At 34.5% G+C, this 21,152-nt stretch overlaps 1 protein-coding gene across 1 annotated transcript in view; it reads left to right on the top strand.

Annotated features, from left to right (window-relative positions):
- Nucleotides 1-20,251, top strand: part of TM2D1 (TM2 domain containing 1) — a 27,162-nt gene extending 6,911 nt beyond the window's left edge. The window contains exons 5-7 of the mRNA XM_005878077.2: nt 6,701-6,774; nt 14,819-14,948; nt 17,530-20,251. Coding sequence (XP_005878139.1) covers nt 6,701-6,774; nt 14,819-14,929 — 185 coding nt within the window. The 3' untranslated portion in view covers nt 14,930-14,948; nt 17,530-20,251. The remainder of the gene's footprint in view (nt 1-6,700; nt 6,775-14,818; nt 14,949-17,529) is intronic.
- The last annotated feature ends 901 nt before the right edge of the window (nt 20,252-21,152 follow it).

Below are 21,152 nucleotides of genomic sequence, written 5' to 3' on the forward strand. Positions count from 1 at the left end.
CACACACTAGAGGCCCGATGCATGAAAATTCATGCAAGAGTAGGCCTTCCTTCCCCCAGCTGCCGGCACCCGCTTCCCTCCAGCACCCGGGACCCGGGCTGGCTTCCTTTGGGCAGCCCGCAGGCACCCGGGACCTGGGCTGACTTCCCTCCGGCCGGCTTCATCAGGAAAAACATCCAGAATGACGTCTAGTCTAATTAGCATATTACCCTCTTATTATAGATTTTTTTGAAACATTTCTAACTTTTAAAAAGTTTTTAAAAGATTAAGAGAAAGGAGAAAACACTGTTCTTTAGAACAGTTTATTCTGTGATGATTTTGAATTGTGAAAATATTTTAAATATTTGGCATAATGAGTGGCATTTTAGCTTCTTGTAATGCTTGGCCCCTGAGCTGTAATGTCCTATAGTATAAGTTAATGTTTTTACTTACTGCAGCACATAATAATATGTTGATATGTGCATTGTGAAATTTTTTTCCCTGTACAATCAAACTATAGGTCAAAAAAACAAAAAACAACTCTATAGTAGCTTTGGTTAGTGAATGCACTAACTTTGGCAGGAGTTGCCTTTCTCTGGCTACTGCTACTCCAATCTATTATTAGCTTCAGTCAAACAGAACCTTTTAGTTTGAGTCTGAGATTCTATAAACCTTCAAATATAATTAACATTTAACTTTATGGCTCAGTGTAAAGGTATTTTTAAAAAAATCTTTAAATAACTCACTTTATTATCACAAGAACCTTTGGATGTTCATTAATTCAATAATTTATTTTGACTGTTGATTTAGATACAATTTCTCAAGATTAGGTCTGTGTTACAGCTCCTGAAGTTTTGTTGTCTTATCTTCCATTATCTTTATTCCATTTGGTTTGTGATTTTAAAAATCCCTTTACCATTTTTAAGTGGGATTTTGGTGTGAGAATTGCTAAGTGGGCATGTCAAATTCATTATCTTTAACTGAAAATCCTCTTATCTCTTTAAGCATTCAAGTATTTTTATCTGTATCTAAGTTGCATTTAAGCTATCTTAATGTTAAAGATTAGTTTTATCAATTAATCTAAGATACTATATCAAATTACAGTGTTTTTAAATTTTAAATTTTTTAGTTAAATTTTAATTTTTACCATGAATCCAAAGTTAAGGAATTTTGGTATTTTCAATTTAAATGATTACTTCCATTTAAAAAAAATTCTTAACTGGATAAAACAATGTTGACTGGTATATAATCCTATTTAATTATAATCTTATGCAATCTTTATGGTTACAAAAAGCAGTGGTTGTATTTATAGATAGCTTTTTAAAATACTTCTTTTGTTTATGGTCATTGGAGTTTTATAAGAACAGAATAAATAATATAAATCATATACATATGAAACTTGTTTTTTAAAAGTAATGTAGTGATGAGTATGATAATTTACTGTATAAGTTTTACTTCAGGATTAAACAAGGGACATTTGTTGGGGGTGAAATTGCATAAAATTTTATAAAAATATAAAAATTCCTTTAAGAAAAATTGTCTTTCTGTATATTTTAAATTTCTTATTAGTCCACAGTTATGACTTTGTTTTAAAGAATAAAAGTCAGATGGGTAAATTTGAAAAACTTTTTTTTTTTAAATATATTTTTTTTAATGATTTCAGAGAGGAAGGGAGAGGGAAAGAGAACGAGAAACATCAATGATGAGAGAGAATCATTGATCGGCGGCCTCCTATACATGCCACACTGGGGATCAAGCCTGCAACCGGGCATATACCCCGACCAGGAATTCAACTGTGACCTCCTGGTTCATTGGTCAATGCTCAACCACTGAGCCACTCTGGCCAGGCGAAAATCTTGCTTTTTTATTTTTTAAACAATATATAGCTTGCTTTTTCTTTTAATTTTTTAAAAAAAATTCAGTTGCAGTTTACATTTAATATTATTTCAGTTTCAGGTGTATAGCATAGTAGTTAGACAATTATATACTTTACAAAGTGTACCCCCTCCCTGATATGATATTTCTAGTACCTACCTGGCACCATACATAATTATTACAACATTATTGACTATATTTCCTATGCTGTAATTTATATTAAACCCAGCTTTATTTCTTTTAATTGATTTTTCCTTGATATACCAGTGCTACTTTAGCTAGAAGCTATTTTTCACCACAAAGCCTTATATTTTAAAATAATATTCTGTCTTTGTGTTTTTAATTGTGGTATATCTGTGACTTTTTCTATGCAAGAGCTAGCATATTTTGTTTTGCCTCTCTGTAGCATTAAAGGATTATAGATTCTCAAAGATGATAGCTCTTTTGAAGCAGTTAATAGCAGAGATGCTCTTTTCATAGTGGTATTCATTTTAAAATGTAAATATTTTCTTATTATGAGAATAACAAAGTGTTGTATGTTTTAAAGCCCATATCTTAAACATCTTTGGTTATATTATTCCTCTTTTTTTTCTAAGTTTGAAGTTACCAGCTTGGACTGACATATAATATCCACATAGGACAAATAAAGGGATTTGTAGGTTAAACTTTTCTAAGGTTTGAAAGCTTTCTTTCATAGGTACCAAACACAAAAAGAGTAATGATAACCAAATCATTATGGAACACTTGCAGTTTGGCAACAGCAACTTCAGTATGAAGTAATCTGTGTTCTCTAAAACAGTTATGTGGACAGAGGAATATTTGCAGGACTCAACCTGCAATAAAACAAAAAATACCAAACATTTTTTAAATGCCCCAAATTAATCTCTGTTCTTTTAATTTTATATCCAGATAAATTCTTTCATTGAACTTGTGTTTTTAAAATGTAAAGTTTAAGTTACTAAGTATAAATGAAGTACACTCAAAACATGAGCTTTATAAATTCATCTGGTAGCATAATCTTTTTGAAAGAATATATCTACAATAGTAATGGTTCAGTATAAAAATGGATTCTTCTTGATTAGAAACACTTTTATTTGGAATTTTAAAACAATTTTCTAAAATCTAAAGCTGATATTTCTTTCCACAAGAAGAAGTTAATAAATAGGGTTTGTACAAAGATGACTTTATTTGGGTGTGGGGGGGCAGGGAGAAGAAAACAATCTACTCTTAGTAGTTCACAAATATCCCATCTTTTAAAAAAATGGTATTGATGCTCAAAATAATGAAATCTGTAAGAGTAATGGTTTATGTTGGTTTTAATAAATGCTGTTTAGAATGTATGCTATTTTTTGTCCAAGTTGATCAGTGTTTATTTACAAGTGAGATAACTTATTTGATACAGTTTGTTCCTTCTGTAGTCATATTGACTAGGCATGGGCATGACACAGCCCTGATTTCAAGTTGCTCACAGAAGCATAAGGGAAGACAGACAAATAATAAATTCATAATAAATCATACTATGGGATATGTGCTATGCTGCAACTTAAAGGTGCTGAGGAATATCTAGGAATGGCATTAAATTCATCCTGGGGGCATTAGAGAAGACTTTCTAGAAGGTTTAGCATACTATTAGGGGTCAGCTACATGATTGGGAATAGTGGTGGGGAAAAGGAAGGAGCAAGGCAGAGAACAGTGTAGCACACATAAATGCAGAGTTAGGTGAAAGAGATACAAGAGCAGGGCACATTAAGAAAACTTTAGTTGGTTGGGCTGTAACACAGGCAGAAGGAATTTGCAAGAGATGAGACTAGGTTGACTAGGTTAGATGATGCTAATATAAAGAATGTGGATTTATGTTGTCTAAATTTCTTGATTATAATAATAAGTGTAGTAGTAGTAGAAAATGTGGTAGCAAAAGTAGCAGCTGGGCTAACATTTATCAAATGTTTTCCATGTGCCATGTACTAGCCTAAGTTTTTTACTTTGTTTCTCTCTTTTTTTAATCCTTAATGTCCTTTCTATCTTATTTTCATGAAGTATTTTTATATTTGAAAGCTAAAACAAATTTAAGATAGTATTATTAGCAACCTCATTAGTTAAGTTATCCTTTATCTTAAATTTATAGAAATAAATGGACCATAGTTAATTAATATCACACATTCCGAGTCAGACTTAATATAAATCAATGTAATGATTTTAAACTTTGAAGTTTTTCTTTAACAGTCATCTTAGTTATTTAAATCTTTTTAAACAGCTTTATTGAGGTATAAATGATATATAATAAAGTACACATTTAAAATGTACATTTTGATAAGTTAGACATATGTATACGCCTGTGAAGCAATCACCATAATCAAGATAATGACCATATCTGTCACTCCCAAAAGTTTCCTCATGCCCATTTGTTAATCCCTGCCTCTTGGCCCTCCTTATCCTGCTCTTGCCCAAGCAAGTACTTGTCTGCTTTCTGTCACTATAGATTAGTTTGCAGTTCCTTAAATGTTTAAAAATCATCTGGATCTGTTCTTAGTTTCTTTAAATGTGCTCTCTCACATTTACCAAAGTTCCTAACACACACATTTCCTTATCTAATATTTTGTCTGAACAGGAGCTTCTGTTCATTTTGAAGCACTCTTAAAAAGGGGTTCAGCAGCAGAAATCTAGATTTTAATGATCTCATTATCTTTTTCTGTTTAGCGAAGGATACTTACCAACAAATACCATTTCATATCATTGTTTTAAACAGTTGTGTAGTATTTTTTACCTGTTGTTAGATGTACCTGGATATTTTGAGACAATTCCTCCCTGTTTGACATTTAGATTGTATCTGGTATTTTGATAGTCATACAACAGGTATTTATCAAACTCTTGCTGTCTGTTGTAGTACTGTTCAAGGAATTGACTTGAATAAGACAGACAGACAGACAGATAGGATCCTGCCTTTAGGAATTTACCTGGCAATGGAAGACAGAATGAAATGAGCAAACCAGTGAATGAGGCTGTTACGATCTAATCAGCACCATGAGGGAAATAGGGGAGATGTGATAGAGTGTTTTGGGTGAGGGAGGGGTTGCGGATGGATGCTGCTTTAGATGGGCAGATTAGGAAGACTTCTCTAAAGAAGCAGCTTGAGAAATGAGAAGAGCTACAGGAAGACATCATTGGAAGAGGGCATGATAAGGGCAAAGGCTCTGACTGACATGGTTATATTGTCTTCATAGAGTAGCAGATAATTAAAGACAAACTTTTTTTGGACCATTCTTAATATTTTTTGATAAACAAATTGAAGGAAGGGAAATGTTTCCAAATTTATAAATGTTAGGTGGAGAGTGAGTATACTGACTGATTGTTCCTTGGGCACAATAAAATGCAACTAATGAAAAAGTAATTAAAGGAGTTGTTATGTAAGGTGATGGATAAAAAGTTAGGGATCTTTAGGAAACAGAAAGGCTGAAAAAATTTACTCGTTCATTCAACAAATATTGATCATCTATCATGTGCCAGACAGTGTCGTAGGTACTAGACACAGGAGTAAATTAAACAGAAGATGCTTCCCAGCCCTGGCTGCGTACCTCAGATCATTAGAATGTCTTCCCCATACACCAAGGTTGCGGGTTTGATCTCTGGTCAGGGCACATACAAGAATCAATCAATAAATGAATAAATAAGTGCAACGACAAATTGATGTATCTCTCTCTTTTGCTTTCTCCTTTCCCCTCTCTCTAAAATCAATAAAAAGAAAAAAGACACTTCCCTAATGGGGCTTCTATGAGACAGTAATCAAATATAAAATATTAAGTAGATAATAAGTGTTTTGAAGATAACTAAAAGAATAATTTCATATAATTTTTATATTTTAATAGTTTTAAATTATTTCCAACATGTATTAATCTAGTACTTACAACATTATTCTGCTATTTGTGTAATACTAGGAAGGGGCAAAGTAATCTAATGTACCTACATATTTCAGTCTTCTTTGTGTATTTCCAAATTGTGTGCAAGAGGTGATCTCATCCACTCTGTGATTTTAGCCGGCATCTGTATGTAGTTGGAACTTAGAACTGCCCTTTCACGTAGAGTCGTGCTTCATACCATTTTTTATGTCTCAAATGGGATGTCTGGAAAGCAACTCAAGTTTAAATATAGAAGAGAGATTACTCATTCCACCCTCACCCCGAATCTGCCTCTTCTGATTTCATCATCAAGTTTTTGTGTTATATCTTGTATATGCTCTATTGTCATCTATTTAGTACCTTACCTCTAAGGTTGGGACCAAGAACAGAGGTGTATCTATAGTGCACAGAATTGTTGTAGAAGTAATAAATATGAGATGCTAGAAAAAAGTATAGGATAAATTCAAGATAATTAGATTACTAATACATTTTTAAAATTTAACTATAATATCAGTATTTTTTCCTGATTATTTTTCCTGTGTCTTGTCAGTCTTTATTTGGACATTCTACTAAATGTGTATTACAATTTAGACATAATGTATTAAGTCTAAATGAATAAATAAAGATTTTAGGACTAAAAGTTGTTCCTTACCTTTTATTTACTGAGATTTAAAGATTTATTTCCTCATGCCTTTTCTCTTAAGAAATTTTGTAAGATTACATTGAGTTTTTCTTTCAGTTCCTAATATTTATTTTTGTTGTGGTTTTTCTATATAGAGGAACCTTTAAACTTTTCTCATATTTTCAGGTGAAGATTTGATTTTTTTAAGTGTTAATTTTATATTCTTGATATAAAGAGTTTGTATTATATGTAATGATTTATTGGGAAATGGAAAAGTTTGTTAATAATTATAAGACTTCCCAGGTGTAAATGATCTTACCTTCTTTTCTAGGTTTGTTAAAGTTTTGCACTGTAGGATTTTGTGGAATTGGGAGCCTAATTGACTTCATTCTTATTTCAATGCAGGTAAGTTATTTTTTTGTTTTTATTTTTAAATACATTTTTATTGACTTCAGAGAGGGGAAGGGAGAGGGAGTGAGAGAGAAACATCAATGATGAGAGAGAATCATTGATAGGCTTCCTTCTGCACGCCCCCTACTGGGGATCAAGCCCCCAACCCAGCATGTGCCCTGACTGGGAATCAAACAGTGACCTGGTTCATAGGTTGACACTCAACCACTGAGCCACATCAGCCAAGTCGTAAGTTAGTTTTTATCTAGGAGATGAACTATTTTTACATTCAAATTTGATGTCTGTGATCTTCTGATATATTTTAAATATACTAGGAAGCGGTTAAGAATGCTTTTTCAATTTTTCTTCAGATGCTATATCCAAGGGATCATGGCCATGTTTCCAAGTAGCATTTTCCAATTTGTGCTCTTCCAATTAGTAGTTCTAAAAGATATAACTTCATAAAAAAAGGATTCTATGATCAAAGATGATTTGTAAATGTGAGTTCAAATGATTTAAAGAGATTTTTTTTTACGGGATAACTTCTCAGAATCTTTTATAGTGTGTATTATGAATCTCTAAGAAGGATTGGGGTTATTTCTCAAACTTATTGTTTCTTTTCCTGATAGTCAAAGACACATGATCAATTAATATACTAGGATATTGATGGGATTTGATATTTACATATGGACACCTGGAGGCAGAAACAAGATTTTCTTTTGCATTGGACAAGCACTCAATATTAGTATTTTTTTTAGTTGCAAATTATAGAAACCAAAATCTATCTATCTTAAGACAAAAAGAGAAAAGGAATGTTTGGGTTCTCTGTAGATAATTGAAGAGTGGGGCTGGTCTCCGGTAAGATCAAATCAATATAATAAAATGATGTATCAGGACTCTCCTGATATTCATCTGTTTCTCTGTGTCTGCCTCATTTTTTGCTACTACAGTGCTATGGAGACAGGCATAATTTGTGAAATGCTATCCCTAGGCATTTAAAAGTGCCACCAGATGTTTTCTATTAAATTATACTGAACTGGTTGTGGTTAACTCATGAGGATTCTTAAATTAGAGAAAGATGAATTTATCATAACAAATGTCACAAAACAGCATTTCAGTAAGCATTTATGGAGCACCTAATGTCTTCAACAAGTGTGTCAGTATGTATTTTGATCATCATCAGTTTTGTATTCTTTCTCATACAGTATTTCCACTCCTCAGTTCAGTCTGCTTGATGCTATCCTTATGCTTTAAAAGAAAGTCAAAGTCTAGGAGGTTTTGGTAGCATACTGTGAGGAGGGTACCATACTGTGAGGAGGAGGCAACATATGGACCAATAAGATACCAGAATTAAATAAGGAAAATATTTGGTTTTAAAGTTGGAATTTTCCTGTCTTTATTCATAAACATGCTTAACCAAATATCCTGCCTTCTCTGATTGTGGGACAGGCAAGCAGACATGAAGAGGCTAAGGTACTTGGCACATATGCTTTGAGATGGTTTCTCACTTTAATTGAGGATCCAAGGAACTTAATGTATTATTGGGATTCTTTCAGATATCCAGAATTCAGTGTCAACCATTTAGTTAATATTTTCACACTGGGTTCTTTCTTTGGTGATATCATTACATTATAGCTTTCTTGCACAGGTGGGGTCTAGCTGGCCTGCCCGGATCGAGCCAATCAAGCCAGCTGTGGGGAGGGGACTTGGGAGATTGGCCAGCCACCCCACCCCCAATCGGGGTGGGGGGCAATCGGGGACGGGGCCAGCTGGGAGGAGGGGCCCTGGGCTGGCCAGCCCTGCCCCCTGGTCAAACTCTGGTTGAATTCCCAGTTGAGGGGGCAATTTGCATATTACCCTTTTATTATATAGGATATCAAATTATAGAGCTTATTTGATTTAGCTCCTGCTTTCTGGTACATGTATGCCTAAACTTTTCAGAACAAATAGTTATTTTCTTGAAGATCTGGCCTTGAGACTATTACATTAAAAAATTACTGAGGTTGATTTAGAATGTTTGAAATTCTGCAATAAATATCCCTAAATAAGACATTTCAATAGGTACGCTCACTTTAGATTGCTTTTAGATTGGAGGAAAAAAAAAATCAGTTTTCAAATGCAGCCAAATAAGACCTGTAGCCTTATTTTAAATGTCATTTGATGTACTTAACATGTGATGTTGACTATATTAAAAAAATTTTTTTTCAGCAAATCAAATAAGATTTTACTATAAAAATCAGAAACTCTGTTTCAAATATATTTTTTTCCAACTTCTCATGATCTTTTTGTTTACTCTTCTTTCCTTCTTTATTTTCTCTATCCCTGATTTTTTTCCATTAAATATTATTCCCTAGTGAATTGCAGTGTTTTTCTATTGGGCTGTGATCCCAGAAACATATTGTGCATGAATTCAAGACCTATAAAAACATACTTTGCTTCACAGTGTTTATAACACAAATCCAGAAAAATCCTCTTAAAAAAATAGCTCTAGTTATTTCATCTTTGAACCAAAGAGTATAATCACACATTGCTAAAGTAAGCTTTACATGTTGCTATATATACTGAAAATATTTCCATGAGTTTATCTACTTGTTAATAAACTTGAAAGTTTCTTTCTTTTTGTTGTTGTTGTTATTCTTAAAAATATGCAAGTGGCCCTATGTGAATGAATGGCATGAAACAATACATAGAATTAATTCAGTTATTTTGTGCATTCAACCAAAAAACTAAATCAGTGATACATGTGTAGGCTACTGTCTTTCAGTTATAGGTAACTATTGTGTATAACTACTATATAATTATTCATAAGGCATTTCCAAAGATTTTAAAACACTCATTCTTTTGTGTTTGTATATGTTTGTGTAATCATGAAGGATTAGACAATTTAAGGTTTTTTAATCAGAAAAAATAGCATATTTGGATTCCATTTAAACCTCTTTTTTCACATAATCTGGACATTTTAAATTACACCCAAACCTATGATATGTACTCTGTCAAACAAAAAGAAAGGAAAGTTTCTTCTGTTAAGTGGAGACAAGACAGCCACAAATCAGAAAGATGAAGAAGGGTAGTTTTAATATAGAAAGTTGTTAGAAGGAAGTATGTTGGGTTCTTTGTGACAATTTTTAAAAATTCTATATATTATGGAAGAAATCACTTTCATTTTTATTCCTATTGACATTACAGAGTAGATTTCCTTAAAGGACTAATAACTACATAAGCAGAAATTCAGAAAAGCTGCATAATCTCCAAGATATTTATGAATTTTATAAGTAAATTTATAAAGTATCTCATTAGTGTGGCATTTAATATATGTAACTCATTTTAGCATTGGATTATATGTTGCTTTTATATTATTTCTTAACTTTTACACCAGATCTGAACTTTCACGCATAAACTTCTTGAAGAAAAAAAAAAGACTTATTAATCCTGTATAGCACTAGTAGTATGCTAAACATAGAGTATGCCCTCAAAAACTTTTGCTGATTTGAACTGTATGCATTATACCTTGTGAAAGTGTGGCTTTGTTCCAGTTACAGAGAAGATGAGAAGCTAAAAATGGTAGTTTTAAAAAAGTGATTGCTTTTTTTTTTTTTTTTAGGACTTTAAAGTTCTAAATTTTATATGGTCACTTGAGAGGTAATGAATGCAAATAAAAGTTGGCATGATAAATTGTAAATATTAGGTTTTATGCCATCAATGAAAATGAGTTTAATGAGCACAATTAGCTATAATAAATTGGGATCCTTGCTTTAAAGGAACTTATGATCTAACTATCCCAAGAGTGTGGTCTGATGATAAGATTTCACTTATTATTCAACATAAAATATTTCCTTGACAACTGCAGGTTTAAAATAAAAAAGTTAACCTGACTATCTTAAGTACTTTGAATTTTACTAAAAATTTTAAAAGCCTTTTCAGTTCAAAGCATAAATAAAGTTAGGGTTAGAGTTCACTTCTGTGTAAGCCAATTTTGTCCTGTGAAATAACATGCTATTGATCAAAAGAATGACTAAACATGTAATCACCCTAAATCTATTACCAGCATGGGAAAAGTTGGTCAAAGTCCTTGATAGTTCACTAGATGTAGGACAGCAATATATAAAAACCAGTGGACATTTTGTAGATAGCAAGTCTTCCAAATAGCTCAGTGTATTATTTATTTAACCCTGGTGTGATTAATTGGGGAAATAAACTGGAAAACTGAGGAGACTGATCATTTGTGTCATGTGACCTTAATTAGGTAGCTCTCAGTTCACTTATGCTATGGGCAGATTTTTACTTTGTGAATGAAAGGAATGTTCATAAAACAAAGAATATCTTAAACTGGTTCTGAGACTAATCCCAATGCTCTGTTTTCCTCAGGAGATATAATGGGAAATATTATTCATTTCTTGAGAAGTGATGTTTGTGTTGGTCATTAAGGATTAATGCTAACCAGTTTTTAAATCAAATGATTATCTGGGTGGGCCCTAAATTCAATTCAACTGTCTTTATAGGAAGTAGAGGAGGAAAAGACACAGACACAGACACAGAAAAGAAGGTAGTGTGAAGACAGAGGCAGAGATTGGAGTGATGTGGCCACAAGCCACAGAATGCCAAGGAGTGCTGATTGCTACCAGAAGCTAGAAGAAGCTTACCATGGATTCTCCCCTACAGTGTCTAGGATACGCGGTTGGGCTGATACCTTGATTTTAGACTTCTGGCCTCTAGAACTGTGAGGGAGTAAATTTATATTGTTTTAATCCACTAAGTTTGTGATAATTTGTTATAGTAGCCACAGTAAACTAATATAGAGAGGGAAAGAAGTTGCTTTCTTTTGGTTTTAGGGCTTCTCACACCAGGGACATGGACATCCATTGTACAAACTAATTTCCCATCGGCCGGACCCCAGCAGCAAGCTAACCTACCATAGGGAGCGTCTGCCCCCTGGTGGTCAGTGCGTGTCATAGCAACTGGTCAAATGGTTGAATGAAACAGTTGGACACTTAGCATATTAGGCTTCTATTATATAGGATACCAAGAATCTGGAGATAAAGGTAGTTCTAAGATTTGCTAATTTAGACCTGAAGGACATAATAAAGGACCCAAATCTTTCCTTCCTTATTCCTCTTCCTCTCTTCCTCCTTCCCTTCATTCCCTCCTCTTCTCTCTTTCTTTCCTTCCTTCTCTTTGCCATCTTCAGGTCTTTTGGTTATCACTTTCTTTTTTTTTTGGAATCGAACCTGGGACCTTTCAGTCCACAGGCCGACGCTCTATCCACTGAGCCAAACCGGTTTCGGCTGGTTATCACTTTCTTACATAGTTATCGTCAGAGGCATCACTTTTTTACATAGTTACCTTCCTCTCACACATGTCTTCTTAAGGGCAAATAAGCCCCCACAGAACTCATCTCACAGGCAATTCCATTATAGGCCCAGGCTGAACCAGTCTCTGGAGGGAGGATTGGAATTACCATGATAGAACTAGGTGTTGAGGAACTAGAGTCTTGGAGTTTGAGGGAAAGAAATCTGTAATAAGATTGCTAAACTAGAGACAAAATTGGATCATGCATTTGCAGGTAATAAAACTGTAAACTCTGAGGGTATCTTTTCTACAGGACGGGGGAAACAAAACAAAAAACGACCCTATGATTTTTCTACATGTTAACTGCTAACTTGACAAGATTATAAAGCATCTGGGCCCTAATCGGTTTTCAGGTAAATAGTTTTATTTCCTGAGAGAGCCACGTGAGCCTCAGATGAGCTTATAAGAAATGCATGCTATTAAAGGGTCACCCTATCATATATTGTCCTTATTTCCAACTTCTGAATACTTTCTTTTTCAACAGAAGTGAGATTGTCAAAGAAGATGGCATAGGAAGAAAAAGATAATAGGACAGTAGGCCCAGTTCTAATCTATGCACATATTCCAAATTAGGCAATGTTTTACCATTCGATTTGGTAAAATATATCTACTGCCTTTTTTGTTTCCCTTATACAGTCTCAAAACATGTTGTTACTTCTAGTCACCCGTTTTTCTCTTTCTTGTGTTAATTCTTAGAGTAGTTTTCTCTGTGAGTTTGGCCACTAAAAAAGTTTTAATTTTTACTTAAATTCATTAGTAACATTCATAAATGGGGAGCCAAATCAATGTAAACTTTACAAAGTAAGTCAGAGTGCGTTACAGCACCCAGCCTGGTATCTAGCACATAAGTGCTTGTGTTCTTTGAATATTGACATTCATCGTTCATTGTTGGCGGAGCTTGTATCCTCTTTGCTGTTATGTGTATAACACCTAGCACAGTATCTGTAATATTATAGGAATTAAGTGTTTGTTGAATAGTTTTTAGAACCAGATTCATTTTAAAAACAAAGAATTTTCTACAGCAGTGTTAATTGAACTCCAGTTGTTTAACCCCTAAAAGAATTTTTAAAAAATTCCTACCCTTCGTACGTTTTTAAGTTGACATTTAAGTTTTTCATCATAAATTTAAATAGTTGCAAAGGTTGTAATTTCTGGTTTATAAATATTGATATATTTAAATAAAACTTACATTAACTAAAAAATGTACCTAACAGAATATAAATACCACAGAATTTAAAATACCAGGACAGGGGAAGCATCTTACTCATTAAAATGAAAAGATTTTAAATTTTCTGTGATTTCTGGATTGAGTTGTCATTGTAATTACTAATGATATGCAATTGATCAAAACAGCATAAATGTTACAAATTTTAGCAAAAAATTTTAAGCAAAAAAAAGGTAAAGTAATATTAGGAATGCATCCCTTTGAACAAGAAATGGCAGAGCATATTTTTAGTCTCTTAATTAACGGAGATTTCCCCAAGTCCAGTATTTTGAATTATCTCTTTATTAGGCACATCAGAGGTTTTTATACCTCAAGGCAATGTATCATCATAAGACTCTGGATATGCTTTGATGGGAGGTGTCTTTACTGTTGTCAAGTTGGAGAAGGAGCCACAGTGAAAAGGAAGTGGGGATGGGTACTAGCCGGATGCCTCCACCATAGCATCAGGGATATCATTTTTACCAAGAGTACATAATCGAATTAAGAATTTCAAAACTGATTTCCTTAGAACTATCTGGGCTCACATACACCTTGGTTAATCTTTGTAATCCCCAAGGCTACATTTTTGTTGTTGTTAATCCTCACTAAGGATATTTTTCCATTGACTTTTAGAGAGAGTGGAAGGGAGGGGAGAGAGAGAGAGAGAAACAAAAATGTGAGAGAGACACATCCATTGGTTGCCTCACACATGTGCCCCTACCAGGGCTGGGGATCCAGCCTGCAACTGAGGTACATGCTCTTGACCGAAATCGAAGCTGGGACCCTTCAGTCCAAGGGCCAATGTCCACTGAGCCAAACTGGCTAGGTCCCTAAAGCTACATTTTGAAGATTGCTGCTTTGAAGGATCATTTGTAGAGATCATGTTAATTATATTCCCAAAAATGTGATTAAGAGAACAAGATGATTGTAATGAGCATGTGGATTTTTTTTTTCTTTCTTTCTATCCTCTTCCTTTTCCATTCCACGTGGTTCTGGTAGGACTGTCACACTGCCTTTTCTCCCACAGGAAGTCTGGCCTGGCCAATCGTATTAATCCTATTCTCTTGGGTACAGTAATTTGTCCAGCAATAGGCATATATACCAAGCAGGTCACAGTTCTTCCCTGCAATTGGTATATAAACACCGAGGAGGAAGATCTTTCTTTCTTTCTGTTGGGATCTGCTGAGCTGTGAAAAAGTGAATCTGGAGCTGTTGGGAGAATGAAGGCAAGCAGAGCTACGCAAAGAGGCAGGGAGGCCAAACCAGAGTCCTCGTGGGCATGGAATTTCAGTCCTCGAGGCCTTGGTTCCTGCAGCTCATTTGACCCTGTGAACTTCCCTCGTATCTTTTTTTAGCTACGAGACACTAAATTACTTATTTTTGCTTGAGTTAGTTTGAGTTACATTATTGGTACTACTGAAATAATTTCATTAGCAACTATAAAAATAAACTCAAAGTGTTGTGAAAATATCTTTGGTAAAATGAGTAATTTTGAAATATTTTTTCTAGATTGTTGGGCCTTCGGATGGAAGCAGTTACATTATAGATTATTATGGAACCAGACTTACAAGACTGAGTATTACTAATGAGACATTTAGAAAAACACAGCTGTATCCATAAATGTTTTTAAAAAGAAACAGTAAGTGATATATATATGTAATCTTAATTATAGTATATTATCTGTATGAATTATGAGAATTTGAGAGCCAGAGGAAATTGAAGAGACCATTTAGTGTTCAAATCTCTCCTTTTGCTTCTCAGGAAACACAGGTCTGCTTGTGCCTGAAATCTCTCTAATCCTTTGTAAAGCATTTTCATGTATGCTCACTGCTCTTGCAGTTCTCAATTCAGACTCTCGTTCTTTACAATGAATATGGTTAAAGGACAAAGTTCACAAGAAAAAGAATATCATCAAAACAAAAAGATATTCCATAGTATTATATGGTTATGATGAAAGCATGTGTTGTAGATAGTTCAATGAAGATTATTTTTTCTGCTGTCTTTCTCTCCTAGGCTCAATATGATCTTTTTAAAAATCAGTTGATGGACTGATTGGTTGATTGATTTGAGAGAGAAACATCTATTTGTGTTCCACTTATTTATACATTCATTGGTTGCTTCTTTAAAAAAAATACATTTTTTAAAAATTAATTTCAGAGTAAGGGAGAGGGAGAGATAGAAACATCAATGATGAGAAAGAATCATCCATCACTGCCTCCTGCATGCCCCCCACTGGGGATTGAACCACGACTTCCTGGTTCATAGGTTGACACGCAACCACTGAGCCACATCAGTGGTTGGTTGCTTCTTTTATGTGACCTGACTGGGGATTGCCCTGCAACATTGGCATATCAGGACGATGTTCTAACCAACTGAGCTACCTGGCCAGGGCCCATATGATCTTTAAACCTTTTTCTTTTCTTCTTCCTTAAACCTGAAAAGTTGATAGACCTCAACCCTGAACTACTATAAGTATTTACTCTAACCTAAAGTTTAGCTCTGCCCATGAAGATTGTTCATTGGTATCAGCTTTAAATAGGTAATACACTTAGAGAAGTCAGACGTACCATTAGTTTTCCTGATTTAACACTGGTTCTCTCAGCTACTATAAGGTTTTTATTTCCGTGACTGTACATTAGTCTAGTCTAATAAGTAATCTTCCAGTAATGCTAGATTTTTCTCAGGAAAACAGTTTCCTGGTATAATCATTCTCTGTAATGGAGAAGTCCTATGCAGTGTAGGGTGTGTGGGTACGTCGTAGGTGACTGTTCATTTGGAACTGTCTGCAGCTTTCAGAGACAGGGCAGAGAGAGACAGGCTAGATGTTTTGGCCACGGTCATAGCCCTAAGGTTTTCAGTTGACTCTATCTCAGAGAGTGCTTCTATAAGCCAGGAAGGGAATCTGCACTTATTTTCTATGTTGAAGTGTATAAATAGGATATGAAGTATAATTTTGCCTTTAAAGTAGGGTTTTTTTTCTTAGTAAAATTATGGAATATGCTTTATAGATATTGTCATAAGTTTGAACAGTGATTGACCCTGTTTAGATCTGAGGAATTTATTCAACTGATTGTCAAAAAAGTTTTTGAAATGTTTTTTAAAAATAAACTGTAAGAACTTTTTGGTTTAAAATTGAAATGGAAAAAAATTGAAATAAAATAAATAATAGAAATGAAGCTTAGAGATCCATCTGCCTCTTCTGACCAGGGAACAAATTGAGACTAAGACAATCAGTGTAGTCGGTATGAAACTGAATCTCACATCTAGAACTTTGTGAGTTCCACTGGTTGTTCTCCATGTCCCTTCCCACTCCAACCCAACCCCAGCAACTATATAATTTTGTATTAAGCTTATTCATTTTGGAAATTATTATTCTTTATGAGAAGGGTTGAATAGTTTCACATAACCCATTTTCATACTGTAAATTGTATCCCATTTAAAAGTATGAGATTGGCCCCGCCAATGTGGCTCAGTGGTTGAGTGTCGACCTATGAACCAAGAGGTCACGATTCAATTCCAAATCAGGGCACATGCCCAGGTTGCTGGCTCAATCCCCAGTAGTGGGCATGCAGGAAGCAGCCAATCAATGATTTTTTTTGTCATCATTGATGTTTCTATCTCTTCCAATCACTGATTTTTTTGTCATCATTGATGTTTCTATCTCTCCCTCTCTCTTCCTCTCTGAAATCAATAAAAATATATTAGAAAAATAAAAGTATGTAGATTGTTCTTAAACCATAATGTGTAAAAATTAAGTAAATGTAATTTAAATTTCTTAATTGATTTTTAGAAAGAGAGAGAGGTGGAGGTGGATTTGCTGTTCCACTTATTTATGCATTCATTGGTTGATTCTTGCATGTGCTCTGACCAGGGATTGAACCTGCAACCTTGGTATATTGGGACCTATATACCAACTGAGCTACAGGGCCAGGGCCTAAGCAAATGTAATTTAAAAAAGCATTCCATTCTCTGTAGCCTATTATAGAGACATTTAATTGAGATTCCAGACTCAAACTTAAAATTTAAAACTCTTAAGGCCTGTTGAGAAGGCAGATCTCTGCATTGTCATTCATATAATCTCTCTATAATGTATACAAAAGGGCTCCAAAAGTAAGAAAAAATGTCTGAGGTAAATGAAGCATTGCAATGTGCATCTACAGTAACCTCATTGGATTCTTAAAAAATCGTGTGCTTTAATGTATTTATTTTTTCTGTTTTAGGTTTTGGGCCTGATTAATTTTAATAGTGAACTTCCAGTATGTGGATTTCCAGATTTTCTTTTTCCTTCTTCACATAACACTTTACAAATTCTTTGTAACTTTTTGTTGTTGATGATGCTTTTATTTTGTTGTTTTAGTTGAAAGCATTTTATCCTGAGATTTATTTAATAGGACTTTCTTTGAGAGCTGTATGTATAATAATAGTCTTTCCTAGGCTACTGTCTCTATGAGATAGATAGCTTATTACCCGATATCCTGTAATGTCTTTTCCAAAGACAAGTTGCCACTTGTCATTTTTGCTTCTGAAAAATAAAAGTATGACTTACTCACATTTTTTAGTGCTTTATTAAGAAACCTTAAATGTTGAAAGTAGCTGTCTTCTGCATTTTGATCCTTCAAAGTAGTTAATCCGTGGTGTGAACAAATACCATTTATATTGCCTGGGGTGCAGTCTAGTGTATGACAACCCGCCTGGTTTTCTGTAGCTTTTCAGATCTGTCTTTGCCTTGGTATCCAAGGAGCTGAAGATCATCAGGGAGTCTGAAACCTTGAGGCAACATGGGAACTTCTGGCATTGGTTCAGGCCTCTGAAGTGTGAACTTTCTCCTTTTTGCTGTGGGAGTGCTGCACTAGCTTTTGAAAGACCAGATGCTGACTCATCTAGCTCAGTGCAGTTACATTTGAAGTTGGATGGACAAGGTGGGAACACTGAACAGAAGATTAATGTTTCCCATCTGTTAGCACTGCCAGGCAGCTGCTGGACAAGCGCCTGAAGTGATGCACAGAGTCTGAAGGAAGCAGCACCTGCATGTTAGCACTGGTTTTTCTTACTGTGTTTAAGAAGCTGGAAATACATGAAATGTATGTCCCCATAATCCTGTTATGTGCTTTCTTTAGTAACAGACAGAGCAATTTCAGAATTATTGAAGCCGGACTTCTCAAAAGTGAAACCAACATTTTTTATCACCCATTTTACTCAAAAGTGTATTGTATAGTCCAGTTAGCTTCATAACATGTTAGTCATTCAGTAACAGATTCTCCAGTTGGTAGGATATTCAGTATTGATATATAAAGCAAATTTGGGTTGACTCCTAATATATATCAGGAATGGTCTCTTATTCATTAATTAATGAAAATACTGTGTGTCTACCATTTGGGAGGCACTGTCCTAGATGCTACGATGCAGCAAGGAGCAAAACACAAGCATCTCTGCCCTTAAGGAGCTTATATTTCATTGGGATCCGCTTCTTCATAGTGATAATATTTTGGCTACAGTTAAACTAGCTGGTAGAGCCTGTTTGCTAGTATTTCCTAGATTCTTTTGGTTGCAAACAGTGCTTTGAAGTTCCTTCAGGATCACCTAAGCCCAGATTTGAAAAGTCCATTAAGTTTTCATAGCCATGTAAGTGCAATTATATAAGAAATACTTGCAGTCAAGTCTTGAAAAGTAATATCGATTCTTGTATAATTGTTACAGTTATTAACATGGCCAGGTGAGAAGTCTGTTTTAAAGCAGGTTTCTCAAAATATTTAGTCAACTAAGCCGTAGTACTCTGGGTCATTGATACAATCTAGAAATACAGTTTTTTCACAATACATTCTTAAAAGTTTAAACTTTATTTTCACTGTAATATCCTAAATTTACATGACAAGAGCACTTCAGCCTGCAACCAAAGTACACGCCCTTGACCAGAATCAAACCCGGGACCCTTCAATCCACGGGCTGACACTCCAACCATTGAACAAACTGGCTAGAGCTATATATAATTCTTTAACATGTTTTTTTTTTTTTCAATTATGTGAATGAATTTAATGCATGTGAATACAGTTTGTTTGTTTTTACTTTCATGGAACACTATTGTTTTGGGCTATTAGTGTGTGAGAGTATAAATTATATGTGAAGGCCTCTGTATGAGATGTTTTATATAATAACCCTGCTTTTAAAACAGTGGCCAAGTATGAGATGGATTAGCTCAGTCTTTACTCCTAAACCCTCTAGAGTGGGATGGAATGGATTATTTCAATTCTACAGAAACAGTATTTCTATAGACCCATTTACAAATGCTAATACAATTTCCAGAAGTCCCTCTTTACCCAGGAAGAGTTCCTACTACACTGTATTAAACGGAAGGACCACATTCAGACTTCAGAGTCTGCTCTGTGCATGCCAGCTTTTGTTCCTTGGGCCACTGGGACTTTACAAAATGTTTGTTTGGGGTATGTTTTTGTTTTGTACAAAAAAATTCTGTGTCTTTTTTTCTTATTTAAACCTAGATGCTTAAGGCTAAGTATTATAAGACAGATAGGCAGTTAGGAAGCTAACATAGATCTAATAGCAAGAAACTAGTAAGAAGGAAAATTAGTTCTTAAAAAGCACAAGTCTAAGATGTTCTCTTCCTCAAACACCTTCAATGTAGTTACTCCCCAGGGTTCTGGCACCTTCCCTCTTTCTTTCTCATTAAATCAGCATCCATTTTGCATTTTTTCTATGTACAAAATTCAAGCTTACTGCAGAAATTTTGGGAAAACACCAAAAAGTACAAAGGAAAAGAAAATTCATTTCACAGCTCAACGGTAACAATATTTTTATGTGTGTATTAGTACCTTTTTCATGCATGTATGTTCATTTTTCACAGAAATTACACATTATACATACTGTTTCGTAGCCTGTCTTCACATTGTAAAGATTTTTCTATTTCAATAAAGATTTTTTACAAAATCATTTTTAATGCCTGCAGAATACTCCATGTCGGTATCATAATTTATTTATGTAATTCCTTATTGCTATTTAAGTAATTCCAATAAATAAACAATATGCATGTCTGATTTTTTTCTCTAGAATTGTCCATTCTTAGTCAAAAGTGATCACATATTAAAGGTTTTGATACATACGTACAGTCTCAGTTAACAAAGGTAACAGAGAAAGAATGAAGTCAAGTAGCCTAAACCCACGTTCAAACAAAACCTCAGTTAGCTCTCAAGTACCTTGTTCAGTGACCTGCAACTACCTCTTGCTCTGCAGTCAGGACACAGCTCTATCCTGCTGACTGCTGCTCCCAGGAGCTAGAGAAGGACACTTGGCAAAAGGGTGCTGGTGCTGAGGATTGGGAATGATAAGAAATCTGTTCGTTTGGCACAATAGCTGCCCAAAGCACTTAATTGCCCTCCAGAAAGCTTTAAGAGAAAAGAGAAGAGTTTTAAGGAGTAAGTAGGAAGATCACATAATGGTCTTTTTTCTTCCTTGTGGCGAGGGAGTTGGGTCAATTTGGAAAATGAGAAAAGTTGCTAAGTAGGAATGAATAAAAATTCTGAACAGCATTGAGTACCCAATTGAGTCCTAGAATAATGCACTTGTTAGGGTTAATCAGCATGGCAAGAGTTACTCATTCCTGTATCTTCTTAAGTAGAGCCCAGTATTTTAATTCTTAAGGTATCAATGCCTTCAAAGCTAGTCATTGTCTGATGGAGGAGGAATGTTACTTTCCTAGAAAATATTTTCAAGAAAATATGTAAGAAATATTAAGGAGAAGTTTTAAATCTTCAAGATTTTAGCTTATTAAGAATTTCTTTTACTGCCCCCCATGTGCAAGGTGTTTCACTAAACTCATATATTTTTTTAAATT

The sequence above is a fragment of the Myotis brandtii genome, unplaced genomic scaffold, assembly GCF_000412655.1.
Source record: "Myotis brandtii unplaced genomic scaffold, ASM41265v1 scaffold540, whole genome shotgun sequence".
NCBI classification, from domain to species: domain Eukaryota; kingdom Metazoa; phylum Chordata; class Mammalia; order Chiroptera; family Vespertilionidae; genus Myotis; species Myotis brandtii.